The 16,055-nt window shown below is 39.0% G+C and overlaps 1 protein-coding gene across 14 annotated transcripts in view; it reads left to right on the top strand.

Annotated features, from left to right (window-relative positions):
* The window catches only part of NCOR1 (nuclear receptor corepressor 1), a 185,883-nt gene that overhangs the window by 153,979 nt on the left and 15,849 nt on the right, over positions 1-16,055 (top strand). For 10 of the 14 annotated variants that reach the window (XM_037013092.2, XM_037013076.2, XM_037013084.2 and 7 more), the window contains 11 exons: positions 1,318-1,486; positions 3,152-3,292; positions 4,526-4,609; positions 5,097-5,353; positions 5,694-6,054; positions 8,101-8,328; positions 10,479-10,688; positions 11,157-11,306; positions 11,639-11,740; positions 14,164-14,329; positions 14,536-15,029. In XM_037013092.2, coding sequence (XP_036868987.2) covers positions 1,318-1,486; positions 3,152-3,292; positions 4,526-4,609; positions 5,097-5,353; positions 5,694-6,054; positions 8,101-8,328; positions 10,479-10,688; positions 11,157-11,306; positions 11,639-11,740; positions 14,164-14,329; positions 14,536-15,029 — 2,362 coding nt within the window. The remainder of the gene's footprint in view (positions 1-1,317; positions 1,487-3,151; positions 3,293-4,525; positions 4,610-5,096; positions 5,354-5,693; positions 6,055-8,100; positions 8,329-10,478; positions 10,689-11,156; positions 11,307-11,638; positions 11,741-14,163; positions 14,330-14,535; positions 15,030-16,055) is intronic. The other 4 variants (XM_037013058.2, XM_037013094.2, XM_037013103.2 and 1 more) reach the window with 2 other exon arrangements.

Here is a 16,055-nt window from a genome sequence, read left to right as displayed (position 1 = left end):
GCCATGTCCTCACCATGCTGACCACTTGTAGTTTCTGTCCCAAAGCATCAGTGTCACCTGGGAGCTTGTTAGAATAACACAGCAGGTGTAGTTCCCACTGCAGACCTATTAAATCAGAATCTCCATTTTAGCAAGATTCCCCAGGGATTCCTCCCTAAGGCATAGTTTATAGAGAGTATGGAATATAGTGACCTAGAAAGTGGCATGACTTCAAATCTCTCCTTCCACATTTGACCAAAGTATATGTTCCCCTGAAAGTAGTTTTCACATTTAGCAAACACTTTAATGCAGACAGAAGAAAAATTTTCAGAAATTTTTCTTCTTCATTTTCATTGTAGTATCCAAATGGTGGGTGAGAAGACATAATGAACAGGATCAAACGAGGCTTGGGTTTATCTGTTTATTTTCAAGTTAGTCTGTCTGCATGACATGAGCACTTCTGCAGTGGGTGTTAAGAATTCCCAGATGTTGCTGCTGAGCCCCCTTAGCGGCCAGACGAGTACCTGCTTTGCTTTGGTCCTTCTTCCTGCTCTAACCACGTGGTTTCAGATTGTCTTCCCTGGCATCTGGGGGACACTGCATGTATGAGCAAGCTTGCTCTGGGCTTCCCACTCTCGCTGCAACCCAGGCAGCTCACTTTCACAAAGTATTGTACATACTCGGTTCTGTGAATGGCTTTCCGTGAAGGAAGGGTTTATTGTTAAAGGAAAGGTAAAAGAACCATGGCCATAGACCACCCAGGAGAGGACTAGTGATGGCAGAAATTCAGGTGATGCAACCTAAACTGAATCCAAATCATAAAACAATGGCATCTTGAGTTTTGCATCCCTTTCTTTTATTGATGACCAGAGATATAACCCTGCGGACAGTTTGGTAATTGAAAGTTCTTTTTTCTTCTTACCACAGTATGAAAGAAAGTTGTGGGACTCTTATTTAAACTTGATCTATCATTTTATTTTTACTAGAAATTTTGAAAAAACTTTATTACATTTACATGATTTGAGGTCTTAAGACAAAATTTTTTGAGAGTTAAGTACCTTCATAGAGGTTTGACTTCAGGGTGCAAAAGAAAGTTGATTCAACTCATACCCCTATCAGAATTATAGGAAGTTTTATGTGTCAGGGGTCAAGGATGAAGGTACAGTATTTTTTTATGTTTATATGAACTTAATGTCTAATTTCCTCTCATGTGCTTGTCCTTTCTTTGAAGATGTGGATTGATATGAGTCTCAGTGTGGTAGGTTAAATTTTGTGAGTGTTTGGCATTTCCTTAAGTGCAAGTGACTCTTCTAATGGTTGTGTTTGATTTGATGGCAGGGTACTCCTGCTCTGTCCCAGGCTGGCATACCCTCTGAGGCTCTGGTGAAGGGAGCCATTTCTAGAATGCCCATTGAAGAGAGCAGTCCTGAGAAAGGCAGAGAGGAAGCTGCATCAAAAGGCCATGTTATTTATGAAGGCAAAAGTGGACACATCTTATCCTATGATAGTAAGTACTATGTCTGTATATGGAAATCAGTGCTATAATTAATGTGTGACTGAAAATACAGGCTTTGGGTCCCTACATACTTGCTTTGGAGAAGTTTTTCTTACCTGAGCCCAAGTTTCTTCTCTGTAAAACGGGTGTTAATAATAGTATCTTCTCATGAAACTTTTGCGAAAAATCAGCTGAGACAGTCAGTGAAACATGATTAACAGTGTAGAGCCCAGAGTAAGTGTGGTAGCTAATATCATCCGTGGTCAGTCAGTTTGCTCCAGGAAAAGAATCTTTAACTTTAATAAAATCACTTTTATTTAAAAGGATTCCTATTTCATGAATTAAGAATTAGAGTAGATAATAGTCTGGTAATCTTGGAAAGAGTACTGAATTTAAATTTTCCTTAAATATAACTATTCTACTGTTTACATATGTAAACATTTTCTTTAGATGTATTCTTAAGTTATTTTTCCCAGTAATATTATATTATAAGAATGACGCAGTTATGGTATAAAAGCCAAGTGTTGGACTTGAATTTGAGTTATCATTTGGAACTGTTCTTGTGATCTGAGTAGTCATTAGTCATGTTTATCTTTGTGTTCATGTACAAAGGAATAAAGTATGCGAGCACACAGTGCCTGATGCAAAATACATGGTAACTTTCTTCTTTCCTCTTTTCTTGTTTTAACATTTTGTGTGTATTGATTTACAGTTTTTTTTGAGGGGAATAAATTAATGTGCATTGCCTAAGCCAGACATCATCTTTACAACTCCTCCTTTCCACATCAGTCAGTCACTAAGTTGTTTCTGTTCTTTTCCTGAAGTCTAGAATTTGTGCATTTCTCTGGATTCCCACTGTCACTGTCGTCTTTCATCTGGGTAACTTTGTAGCTGCCCAGAGGATCTCCCCAGCTTCAGTTTCAACCCATATTCAAAACTATATGTCATGTCACTTCCTGCTTGATTCTTGCCTTCAAGACCTTGTAAGCCCTAAGCCCTTTACCTCAACTTTATTGTACCTCTATGATCTGCTTTCAGCTTATCTGTTCAGATTGTTCCCTTCCCATATTTCCCTTAACCGCCTTGCATTTACTTCCCCTGTACTCTTCCTCCCTGCTCCAATCTGCACATTGGCCATTTGCTGAGTTTAAATTCTTTTAATGTACCTTACTTTGTCTTGCCTTGGACTCTCACTGTTGTGCTGTCTGTTCCCTTGGCCTGTATCAACTCTTCCTCCTTTTACCTTTGACTTAAAGCAACCTTAGTTATCCCTTAGTTCTCAGCTTAAACATTACTCCTTCTGGGCAGTGTTATCTGAACCTTTCGTGTTAACTTTCCTTCCAGCATTTTCATAGTGCATTGTAATTCTCTTTCCGTGGTACATACTACACTCTATAGTAATTGCCTATTTATCTATGTCTGCCAGTACTGGGTAAGTTTCATGAGGGAGGAAGCTTAATTTGTTAACCTCATCTGCAAGCCTAGCTTATGCCTGGCACTCAATAGATATATTTGAATGAATGAAAACATTTTTACAAGTATCATCTACACAGATGTATATAGATTGACTAGTTTTTATATTATTATTTTTATAAGATGGACTATGAAATTAAGATAACTTAGTTATTGTACAGTAAGCCTTGGGCTCTAAAAAATTCTTGTTTCTATGTCTTGCAGATATTAAGAATGCTCGAGAAGGGACAAGGAGTCCAAGAACAGCTCATGAAATCAGTTTAAAAAGAAGCTATGAATCAGTGGAAGGAAATATTAAGCAAGGGTTGTCAATGAGGGAGTCTCCTGTATCAGCACCATTAGAGGGTAAACTGTTTCCAGAACATTATTTAGATACACTTAATTTTATATAGTAAGTTTGCATTGTTGATTGAGGTTGTGTTCCTAATCCCTGTTGAAACCTATATTTATATTGATACATAAGTGAAACTTGTGTTGATATATGGTATAGAAATGTATATATAATTAATAATATAGGAAATATTTATATAAATTTAAGTTTTATTCATATCTGCATGTAAGTCAAGTGGTACATGACAATGGAGGAGGCAAAAATTAAGCAGAATTGGTTATATCACAGGTAACTGTTAGAATCCTCACATAATTTGTAGATTATTCCTGTTTGAGTTAAGTGAGTTTAAAAACATGAACTTCATTATGAGAATGTTGTTTTTATTGGGAGGCAGGGGAAGTAGTATAATAGTGCCAACACATGTATTTGAGTCCCATCTTCACCCTTCTCTGGTAGATTTCTCTGTGCTGGTTTCTTCCTTTAAATTAAGGGATGAACCTACCATTGTGTGAGGATTAGAAACAGATCTTCAACCGTGTGCTGCTCATGATATGCATTTAGTTAATGACAGCCTTGGTTTTTTTCTATTAATGATTCACTTTGTTTAAATCTTAACCTACCTCAGCCATTTAACTTTAATCTAGATGAAATACTAAAATCTTAGGATTCTTGTGTAATTGTCTAAGAGCTAGATATTTTCTGTAGTTAAAAAACTCACTTCCCTTTATGTTAGTGTGGTTCTTTTCAGTTCTTGATTGAGATTTATCAGCAGTATACAACATGAAACTTCTTAAGAGGTTATTTACAACTCTTTAATTTTGATTTGCATGTTTCATTTAGTATATTTTATCTATTTCTGAGATACCCATCCTTCATGTTTTTCGTTACAGAAGTATTTCAGACCTAAACAGTGATTTCCAATCCCTCTGTATTTTCTCTCACCTTGATAAAGAAGCATTAGGATTTTAGATTTAGTTTCAAAAGTGTCTTTCTTTTTGACCTATAATGGATGCCTTCTGTGGCCATTTTCTATTTAGGAAACATTATAAAGAAAGAGATGATGTCATATTGGTTACTTCCAACTTTTATTTTTTCCATGATATTCTTCTGAATAATTCACAAAACTAAAATTATATCCCTTTCTCTACACAGCTTTCATCTAAAAATTATATTCTAAGGACAGTATAAAGTATATGTGAATTTACATACACATGTTTAATATTTAAATTGCTTTCTTGTTTTGAAAGGGCTGATATGTCGAGCATTACCCAGGGGAAGTCCTCATTCTGACCTCAAAGAGAGGACTGTGCTGTCTGGTTCCATAATGCAGGGTAAACTTTCTGTTTGTTATTGGCTTTTATTTGTGAATACCTCACTGCAAAGTAGTTTGACATTAATTTTCAGTGAATGAAACTTGCTTTTCAAGATATTTTCTCCTTTTGAAATATTAGATATTGAAGTTTTGATTATATCTTTTCTGTCTCTCAACTGTATAGTTTATTTAAATATGATAGTTGCTGAATCTTTAAATATAAAGACATCTTCATTATGTAAGAACCACCCTGTGATTGTGATGATGTATTAAATCTTAAGCAGTCCTAAAAAAATAATGACTGATGAATATTTAAGGATTTGTTGTGAACAAAAAATTGATTAGAAACTGCAAGATAGCAAGGCATTCATTTTTTTTAAATCGTGGGAAAATACATGTAACAAAATATACCATTTTAACAATTTTTAAGTACACAGCTCAGTATCATTGTCATGTGACCACTGGTGTTATTTTAATAAGTACGTTTCTTGAATCCCTTTCTGAAGGCACACCAAGAGCAACAGCTGAAAGCTTTGAGGATGGCCTCAAGTACCCCAAACAGATCAAAAGGGAGAGTCCTCCCATACGGGCATTCGAAGGTGCCATTACCAAAGGAAAACCATATGATGGCATCACTACCATCAAAGAGATGGGGCGTTCCATTCATGAGATTCCACGGCAAGATATTTTAACTCAGGAGAGCCGAAAAACTCCAGAAGTGGTCCAGAGCACGAGGCCGATAATTGAAGGTTCTATCTCCCAGGTACCTAGATCGTGCCTCTTTTTGTCAGCCATTCTACTTCAGGGTGTGGCATTTATGGAGCATTTAAAAAAGTGAGACTTAATAATTCTAAGTAGTTCTTGCAAGTCAGATCTCTTGGCAGTAAATATGGAAGTTTCATGTGTGCTCTTGTGTGTCCATAGCGTGGAGTGTGTGATGTGAAAAAGTGTGCAGCTCAGAACCGGTGGCTTGTGAGTGAGGCATCTGTAGACAGTAAAGATTATTACAGCAAAGTAGGATTGCCATGAGCCAAACATACCTCTGAGATGGAAAAGTGTTCAGATACTGTGATTACCAGTAATGTTTGTCTCTTTCCCTTTAGGGCACACCAATAAAGTTTGACAGCAACTCAGGGCAGTCTGCCATCAAACACAATGTCAAATCCTTAATCACGGGGCCTAGCAAACTACCCCGTGGAATGCCTCCGCTGGAAATTGTGCCGGAGAACATAAAAGTGGTAGAACGGGGAAAATACGAGGACGTAAAAGCAAGCGAGCCAGTGCGTTCCCGGCACACATCGGTGGTAAGCTCCGGCCCCTCCGTTCTTAGGTCAGCACTTCACGAAGCTCCCAAAGCACAGCTGAGCCCGGGGATTTATGAGGACACCAGTGCTCGGCGAACACCTGTGAGTTATCAAAACACCATGTCCAGAGGCTCCCCCATGATGAACAGAACTTCTGATGGTATGTGACTCTTCATCCTTGTCTGGTCATTTTTATTGCACATTTTCACCTCTGGCAAGTAAGTAAATGTCAAATCTTTAGCTTTAGACTGTCGAGATAATGTAGGTTGTCCTTGATGCTAGGGCTATGGAAGGTAAATCAAAATACGTATAATTGTAGGTAAAATTCCTGGAATTATAATCAAGTGCAGAGCGTGAGCCCAGAAATGCTCGACAGTAAGTATATTCTTAGAGTGGTTTTTCTGCTAATCTTACAAGGTTTTCTGGAAGTCAGTTTCGACAGTTGTTCATCAGTGGCAGTCTAGCATGATAGCTGGAAAGCGTGGACTCTGGAGTAAGATTGTTGGGGCTTGAATTAAGTTTCTTACTGTATGAACCTGGACAAGGTACTTAGCTTTCCTCATCCATAAAATAACAATGTAATATTAAAACCTACCTCACTGGATTGTTGTGAAGAGAAAATGAGGTAATATCTTTAAAGGACTTTAAAAGAATAGTACCCACTATTTGTGAAGGACTCAGTAAATGTGAACTCTTACTATTGTTACCATAACTCTCCACCTCCTTGGGGTTTATGCTGCTGTGATGCATCAGTGAGGTAGGAGGCATTGGTTTTTACCACATGATCCCTGAAACAGATCCCTGAGGCCCTTAAAATGTGTCCACTGACCATTTAAAATTTTATTGCAAATACATATCCATTAAGGTCTAATGTGCAAGGTCCTGGGCTGAACACTGCAAGGGTTGTAAAAGTGAAGGTGCTTTAGGCAGTGGGGGAAGAGTAGCTCAGAGGGAGGAGAAAAGGGAATTGCTGCTTATGGGTAGGGTGGTGAATCCAACTTTGGCTCCAGTTTTGAAGGAGAATTTTCTTTCAGAGGGAAAAGTCACTTCATATTGGAGCAATGGAAGGGGATGTAATAAATGCTGTGTGACTTTTTGATTTTGACAGGCAGATTTGTTTAATCTTAGCAACGTTGATGTTATCAAACTACAGTTGGCCTTTGAACAACTTGGGTTTGGACTGTGCAGGTCCACTTGTATGTGGATTTTTCTCAGTAAATACATTGAAAAATATTTTGGAGATTTGTGATAATTTGAAAAAACATTTTTCTCTAGCTTAATTGTAAGAATACAGTGTATATAAAATACATGTAATATACAAAGTATGTGTTAATTGACTGTTTATGTTATCAGTAAAGCCTCTGGTCATCAGTGGCTATTAGTTGAGTTTTTGGGGAGTCAGTTATATACAGGCTTTTGACTGCGGGGTGGTGCAGGGGTTTGGCACCCCACCCTCTGCATTGTCCAAGGGTCAGCTGTATAATAATTAAGGTGGGGTGATGGTCGTACAACATTGTGAGTATATTGTATTAATGCCACTGAATTGTACCCTTCAAAATGGCTAAAATGGTAAATGTTTTGTTCTGTGTGTTTTACATAATTAAAACAATTGAGAGTGATGTTTGACTCTGAAGAGATAAGTGTTTGACTCTGATAGGCCTTGCTGGGATAATCTAACCCCTTCTGAATAACACTGTTTGGAAGACAAGAGGCTGAAGTAGGAAGGAGATTGATGTTGGTTAAGTAATGAGAGAAAGTCTTTGTGGAATTACAGAGTAAGGAAGAACAGTACAGTTTAGTGACTGATAGGCAGCAAGGTGGCTTGGTAATGCAGGCCAAGGGAGGAAGTTGAGATTTGATATATGTGGGATCAAAAGAATTTTGAGTATTAAAACCACACAGAGAACAAAACCATTTATAATGTGATTTAAAGAATATTTAACTTCCTTTTTAATTTTAACAGTAGGTGGTAAAACGCTTGTGCTGTGTATAGTCCAAAAGGTGGTAGTATTTTTTAAATCTCTGACACTTCTGCTAGTTTTTCAAGTTCGCATATTTTGCAAGATTAAATAATAAATGTTTAGTGGAAAGAGATTATCAAAATATTACATAAATATAGTCTGTATTTGCATGGTTGAGAAATGGATAAATATTATCATACTTAACAAGTTTTCTTTATTTGTGGTGTTGGCTTTTTTTTCCCCAGTTACAATTTCTTCTAGCAAGTCTGCCAATCATGAAAGAAAATCGACCCTGACTCCTACCCAGAGGGAAAGTATACCATCGAAGTCTCCAGTACCTGGGGTGGACCCTGCAGTGAGCCACAGCCCTTTTGATCCCCATCACAGGAGCAGCACTACAGGAGAGGTTTATCGGAGCCATCTTCCCACACATTTGGATCCAGCCATGCCATTTCACAGGGCCCTGGATCCTGGTAAGCACAGTGGGCAGTGATAATTTATGGTAAAGAAATAGTACAGCTGTATGACTTTTTAAACTTTCTATTTATTAAAGTACAGTTTGCAGACTGTTGCAGATATGGTGATATACAGCTTAGTGAATTGTCACAAACTGTACACTCCCATTGCCAGCTCCCCTTAAAGAACTAAAAATAATAATCATTTGAAAAGCCCTCTTATTTGATTATATTTGGGCAAGCTGATTGACTATTTGGGCAAGCTGATTGAGAAGTTGACTTAATGTGAAGAATTATTTTTAAATGACACAGGCATTCATTAAACTTTTAATTTACAACATAGAGATTCATTTACCAGTGTTCTGACCTGAGGCCAGGCTCCACTGATTAAACCTCACTATTGTCTTTTTTGTATACATAATACTCACATTTCCAGATTTGTTTTTTTTAAGTGAAGCTAGTATTGAAGGCCACTTCAAAGTGATCTAAATACAGAATCCCTCCAGATTTCTTCCATCCCTTAAAATTGTCCATACTTGATTCAATTTGTGTACTTCATCTTCCCAAAGGAGTCAACTTCTGAAGAGACCCCTCTTTTCTGTCTTCTCTCATCAATTTACAGACTCTTTCACTAAGTTCCCTAATTGTAGTAGAGGTACAGCTGAAACAGACACCAATGGCTGTGGGTAAATGTGATTATAGTGGGTGCAGAAGTGTGTAGGTTTTCTAGGCAGCGGTCTGGTCTGGGCACAGTGGTGCTACTGCCAGGGGCTGAGGGCAGTGTGCTCTACAAAGGCAAAGTCCATCAGCAAGGTGGCAGGAAGTCTCTGGGCCAGCAGGGCAGTGGTGACCCACTGCTGTGCAGCTCCACCTGTCTTCCCATGTCCCAGCAGTCCTTGCTCCTCCTGTCAGCTGAGCCCCACGCAGACATGCGTTTGCTCCTCAGACCTCTTCTCTGTCCTAAATGGCTTGCTTGTTACCTCCTTCAAGTTGAAATTGAGGCACAGAATACTGGGTTTTGCCTTGGTCCTTAGAGAAGCAATTTTCATTACCAGAGTGCCAATATTCCTAATGGTCATTTACATTTCACAGTAGGAAGGTACCTGTAGAAAGTATTTTATCTGAAATTATATCAGTGCCATCAGATTGTCACTTGGGAACATAAAGTTTCAGGAGCCCAAGTGGAAGTCCCCTACCCCAGTCAGCTGACAGACTTACCTGGCTGGGAGTTCTAGGTGAAGGGGAAGCAGACATTCCAGAAAGCTTGACATTTGTTTTTTAGGGAGAACTTATATATATAAAGTAGTTCACTCAAGTTCTCAGATAAAATTGAAACTTAGTTTAGTGTTGCATTGTAGTCCCTACTTGATAGAATGTTTTGAGGGCAGAGCCATTATCTTCTACTTATCATGCATACCCCTTCTTAGCATCTTGTGTCATGCCCTAACCTAGAGTTACCAAACTACAGCCTAGGGGCTAAATCCTGCTGTGGCCTGTTGGTGTAAATTAAGTTTTACTGGAACACATCCATGCACATTCATGCGGCTGCTTTCATGCTACAGTGGCAGCGTTGAGTAGGTGTAGCAGAGACCACATGGTTCACAAACCCTAAAATATTTACCCTCTGGCCCTTGAGAGAAGAAATTTGTGAATCTCTGCTCTAAAGCACATGCATTAATTAAATGCTTATAGACTAATCATTTTCACATCTGCAAAAATAAAGTTATGTTTGCTACAACAAAGTGTTGGCACATGTATTTCCATTTGGTTGCATTGGATGATCAGTATTAAAAAAATAATTTTATTTTCAAACACAGCTCTTGGAGACTTCAGGTGAAAATGTAGAAAAGTTACATGGCAAAGACTGAAAGTGAAACTACCTGAGAATTTTTTTTTATCTACTTTTCTGCTGGTGAAAATACTAATACTCATTTTGTCTAGTTTCTCTTTCCCCTTTTCCATTACATCTGACATCAGACATTAGAATGTATAAATTGATATTGCTGATGTATCAAGGTCTAAAATGAACCCCCCCTTAATCTGTAGCACACCCCCTACACATTGTGTGTGCATATTAGCTCCACAGTAAAAGCCCCAAACGGGTGATGTTTAGCAAGTAAATTTCACCCAGACTAAACTAAATACCTTTCTCTCATTCTCTCAATCAGCAGCTGCTGCTTACCTGTTTCAGAGACAGCTTTCACCAACTCCAGGTTACCCAAGTCAATACCAGCTTTATGCAATGGAGAACACAAGACAGACAATCCTAAATGATTACATTACCTCACAGCAGATGCAAGTGAACTTGCGCCCAGATGTGGCCAGGGGACTCTCCCCACGAGAGCAGCAGCTGGGTCTCCCTTACCCAGCAACAAGGGGTGTGTGCCTTTGCGGTTCAGATTTTATACAGTTCATTATGTGTACCCAGTATCAATAAATATTTATTGAATAAACAATGGTGGGGAAAAAAGGTGACACTATCCTTCTGTCTGTAGCCTTTAGCCCTCAGAGGCAAACAAAGTAATGTGTGGAGATGGGGATTTTAGGAAACACTGAAGCAACTAAACCAAATCAGTGTGCTGGGTATTTGAAATCATTGTTCTACCAGTTTGCTGGTAAAATTTTTCTCTTTAATTTCTCTGTGCTTTTAGGTTATGGTATGGGGTACAGTATTTCATGTCCTCAGGTTTAAAGAAGGTCTTAAAGTAGTGATCATAAACATTTTTTTTATACTGTATACAAGGTATCATTCGGTTACAGAGATAAATTAAAAAGCTGTCTCGATCTGTTTCTTCAGAATAACACTTACATTTAACATGATTTTACTGTATATATCTTTTGAGCAGGAATTATTGACCTGACCAACATGCCTCCAGCAATATTAGTGCCTCATCCAGGGGGAACAAGCACCCCTCCCATGGACAGAATCACTTACATTCCTGGAACACAGATCACTTTCCCTCCTAGGCCATACAACACTGCTTCTGTGTCTCCAGGTAAGAATTTCAGTCACACACTCAGTTATGACCGACATGCTCAAATGTGTCCAGCACAGCCTTTGAAGGTATTTTGGGCACTTTTTTCCCATTTGGTATGCTATTTTTCATTTAAAATTTAGTAATAATTCCTGTCTAGAGCCTCTGGAAATACCCTAAAAACTTGTGTTATGCTCCAGTTGCCATCCGAGATTCTTAATAAAGCAAAGTTCCTACATCTAAAATTTAGAGCTTTTGAAACATTTTCAGTCACTTAAAAACTTAAAAATGGTTTGATGTGCCTGACAGGTCGGTGTTTTTGTCTTTAAGTTGCAGATCTATATGTTTTGCAGGACACTCAACACACCTCGCAGCCGCTACAAGTGCTGAAAGGGACCGGGAAAAGGAGCGCGAGCGGATGGCCGTGGCCGCCTCCGACCTCTACCTTCGGCCAGGTGAGCGGGGTAGCTTGTCATTCTGCAGACAGTTCTTGGCAGTCCAGTAGGATGGGGCCCTGTGCTTAGTGTGGGGGTGCCAAGGTGATCTTACAGACAACAACTATGAGAAAGTAAATGCATGCCCTAAGTGAAGTGCAGAGGAAAGTGCTGCAGATGTTGAAATGGTGCAGAGACTAATTTTAAACAGGAAAATGAAATTTCATGATAAAAGTATCATTTTGGTTTGGCCCTAGCCATTGGCTACACTTGAGCTTGAAGACGCTGGGTGCCAGGCTCTTTTAGAGCTGAAAGCAGCCCAAGCAGAGGTTCCCAAATGTGAAGACATACATGTTGTTGAGATGGAGCTTAAAGAAAGAATGGAGACTGTGGCTAGAAGGTGGTGTGGCATTGGGAAGAATAGGTGAAGTGCCGTCAGTGCAGAAGGCAGGTGACCTGTCAGAGGGGCATTGACACGAGTGGCATGAAGTGGATTAGAACCCTGAAGGTGGGCGTGGGCTGGCTCCAGGACAGGCAAACTGTGTCAGCAGTTCACATGTGTGCTAGTCACAGCAGAGATGTGTTGACACTGGGAATGGCGAGGAAGGAACTGCCTGGAAGAGTGTTGTTAAGGTAATTAAAGGACTTAGCAGTAACTAGATATGGGGAGTAAAGGAGAGATGAGAAACAAGATTGATCTGTACTTTAGATCCTGCAGGATTCGTGAAAGTAGAGAGGCAGTGATTTTTATTTTGGACTTACTTATCTGATGTGTCTTTGAGACATTTGTTGTTCTCCATGGTTTATATTTTGTCTTTTTATACTGTTTTTGTCAGTGAAATCAAACTCTTCACCCTATCTGTATTGTGAGATGCACAGATATGGCACTTAGGAGAAAAGATAGCTCGGAGATAGATCGTGACTTAGAGGAGTCATCTGCAAGAGTTAAAATTCCAGCTTGAATGAGATTTGTGAAGAGAGGAACAGATCAATCCTTAGGTGTTACTGAGAGGAACATTACAGGTAGAGGCAAAGGGCATCAGAGACATGATCACAGAGAGGTCGGTGTGGAACTGAAGTGCGCAGGGCTGGAGGAACAACCAAAGAAGCTGGTCATGGTATTTGAGGGTTTATCTTGAACAATCAATGGTTGCAAAGCCTAAAGATAATTATATGTAACCTGTTGTTTGTGTGTAATAAAAAATCATTAAGTGTCTGACCAAAGGAAGTGCTCTAATGAATTGTGAAGTAGCACTGTGGTGTTGATTACATGCAATTAATTGATTACTGATCGCATAAAAACATGGAAATTGATTTAATTAAAGAAAGCTGAGCATAAGTGGTATGTAACTTTGATAAAGTTCCTATATTTTAAAAATGCTTGTGATCCCACTGATGATTAAATGCAGATTCAAGACAATTAAATACCATTTTTCTCAATAAGAAAGTTTGGTAAATATTCTGTGTCAGAGTGTCTGAAGAAACACAGACTTATACATTGTCAGTGGCAGTGTAAATTTATATCATTTTGGAGATAACAAAAATTTAAATAGCAAGTCCACTTCTAGGAATATACCCTATGGAAATACAACAGCTGATATTTGGCCAGCAGGGAGAAAATTGCTGAGACGGCTGTCCTACTTAGGTGGTCCCTGCTGTGAGAATAGGGGTATAGGCTAAAACTGCTGTTCTTATGAGGGAAAGAATATGTTAGAAATGACATAGAACAAGAGGAATAGAAGGTAATTAGAGAGGGGCTTTGAGAATTTGAGATTTCTCTGCGTGATGCAGTTTTGACCAAGTTTGTGTCTAAGTTATGGCTTTGTTATGGGAGAACCTAAGGTTAAGTGAACAAAAATGTCTCAAATGCTGAAGAAGTATAGTTAGTGCAGCTGAGACTTTGGGGAGGTAGCATGAATGATTTCATGTCAAAAGAGAGCTTGCCGAGAGCAGCAGTCCCCTGGCAAAGGCAGTAAGGCCTGGAGCAGGAGGAGCTGTGGCTACATAACCAGCCTCAAACCTGGGGTGGCAGCAGGACATTGTTTTCATTGTATACTCTCTTAGTTGTACAGAATTTGATTTTGGAAATGATAATCACACCAAAGTTTGGGGAAGAATCAGAGATGAACCTATCCGATTTGTACTAGTTCTTCATTGTTGATGTTATTTTTGTTTCTCTCTGGAATCAATAAAGAAACTTGTCACAAAAATGGAAATGACAGTAAATGATAGCTAATGTTTTTGTTTCAAATTATTAGGGTGGTTTTATTGCATCTTTATTGAGAAGCTCTTCTAGAACATATTTCTAGAGAGGCCAGAAAGTGAGATAGCAAGTTTCTTCATTTTCCTGTCTTCTATTGAAGAATATTAGGAAATATCTTAATGTGTTATCTCTAGCTTCATCCTTATCATGTGTCTTGTCTTTTTTTTTTTGGCCCCTGCAGGCTCAGAACAGCCTGGCCGGCCTGGCAGTCATGGGTATGTTCGTTCCCCATCCCCTTCAGTAAGAGCTCAGGAGACCATGTTGCAGCAAAGACCCAGTGTTTTCCAGGGAACTAATGGAACCAGTGTAATCACACCACTGGATCCAAGTGCTCAGCTGCGAATCATGTAAGTCTCCTTTGTACTTACATTTTGACAAAAAGAATTACCAGTCTCTTCCATACATATTTTAATTTGTGACTGCCAGAGTTCAAGTATTTTAATTTTCTACGTGTTCAACATTTTTTTGTTGTTGCAGTTTGTCCTTTTATCTCCCTGCCACACCCTCCAGTCAAGTCTCCCTTCACAGAGCTGTGGTTTGGTTTTATTTGCAGGCCACTGCCTGCTGGGGGCCCTTCAATAAGCCAAGGCCTGCCAGCATCCCGTTACAACACGGCTGCAGATGCCCTGGCTGCTCTGGTGGACGCCGCAGCTTCTGCCCCCCAGATGGATGTTTCCAAAACAAAAGAGAGTAAGCATGAAGCTGCCAGGTTAGAAGAAAATTTGAGAAGCAGGTCAGCAGCAGTTAGTGAACAGCAGCAGCTAGAGCAGAAAACCCTGGAGGTGGAGAAGAGATCTGTTCAGTGTCTGTACACTTCTTCAGCCTTTCCAAGTGGCAAGCCCCAGCCTCATTCTTCAGTAGTTTATTCTGAGGCTGGGAAAGATAAAGGGCCTCCTCCAAAATCCAGATATGAGGAAGAGCTAAGGACCCGAGGGAAGACTACCATTACTGCAGCTAACTTCATAGACGTGATCATCACCCGGCAAATTGCCTCGGACAAGGATGCAAGGGAACGTGGCTCTCAAAGTTCAGACTCTTCTAGTAGCTGTATGTATCTCAATCTGAGTTTTGCAATGTGATATCTGAGTAAAGAATTACTTTATTCTTTAGGTAAATCAGAACAATATGATATAAAGAAAATCCTAATCTTGACTGTAAATGTAATAGAAAGGTTTTGTGGGTCAGTAGTGCAAAAATGTCTCTTCTAGTCTTATTTAATATCAGAGCTTCTTAAGTATATCAAGTATTTTCCTTGAGGAAACTATGCCCTTTATAGAGTTAAAGTTGGAAAGTAGATAGATAGGGGCAAAACTTAACTAACATTTGCAGACATCTGAAAAGTCAGATGGATCATGAAACCCTGTGCTACTGAGGCCTAATTTCTCAAGAAGTGTTTTCTGAAAGGTGGTTCAGTATTTAGGCTGACACCCACTTCTATCCATTTTCTTAGATTCAGATTTTTAAAAAGTGAGATCTTGGTATTTATATTGTACCTGTTTTGCAAAATGGAGTTTGATCAAATTTGGATAGAACTTTGACATCTACTGTGTAAGTCTGTAAGAATTTATAAATCTATAAAATGCTAGAAAAGTTACTTTTAAGTTTATTTTTTAAACTGTTGCCTAAATCTGGTGTAGAATTCCTGAAGGAATGCACAGGTATATAAACAAGCATCTGCAAATACATGGAAGTAATTTAACCATACATGGTTATCTCTCTCTTGTTTCCTTGAATGAAATTGAGTAGAGTTGGAGATAATGAAAAAAATGATTCCTTGTGCACCAGCATGCAATGTGCAATTCTTTTTACCTCCATGCAAAATCATAATTCGGGTAAATATCTACCACATTACCAAGGTTTTGGTAGAGAAGGGGGTAGCTTGGTAGTTTGTTGTGTAGATGAAAGACTTCTTTAGCCTGGGTTTATGTGTATCACCTCTCTACAGTTTGCATCACAAACCAAAACCTTATTCTTAGGAGTTTGACTTTAAGAAGGTCTTAAAGTAGAAAATCTGGCTTCTTTTCTGAATGTTCTTGTTTCTGAGTATGGTTATCTTTTTTTCCTCTGGGTAAA

Source organism: Manis javanica, chromosome 4 (genome assembly GCF_040802235.1).
Source record: "Manis javanica isolate MJ-LG chromosome 4, MJ_LKY, whole genome shotgun sequence".
Taxonomy (NCBI): domain Eukaryota; kingdom Metazoa; phylum Chordata; class Mammalia; order Pholidota; family Manidae; genus Manis; species Manis javanica.
This window is presented reverse-complemented; position numbering and strand designations above follow the sequence as displayed.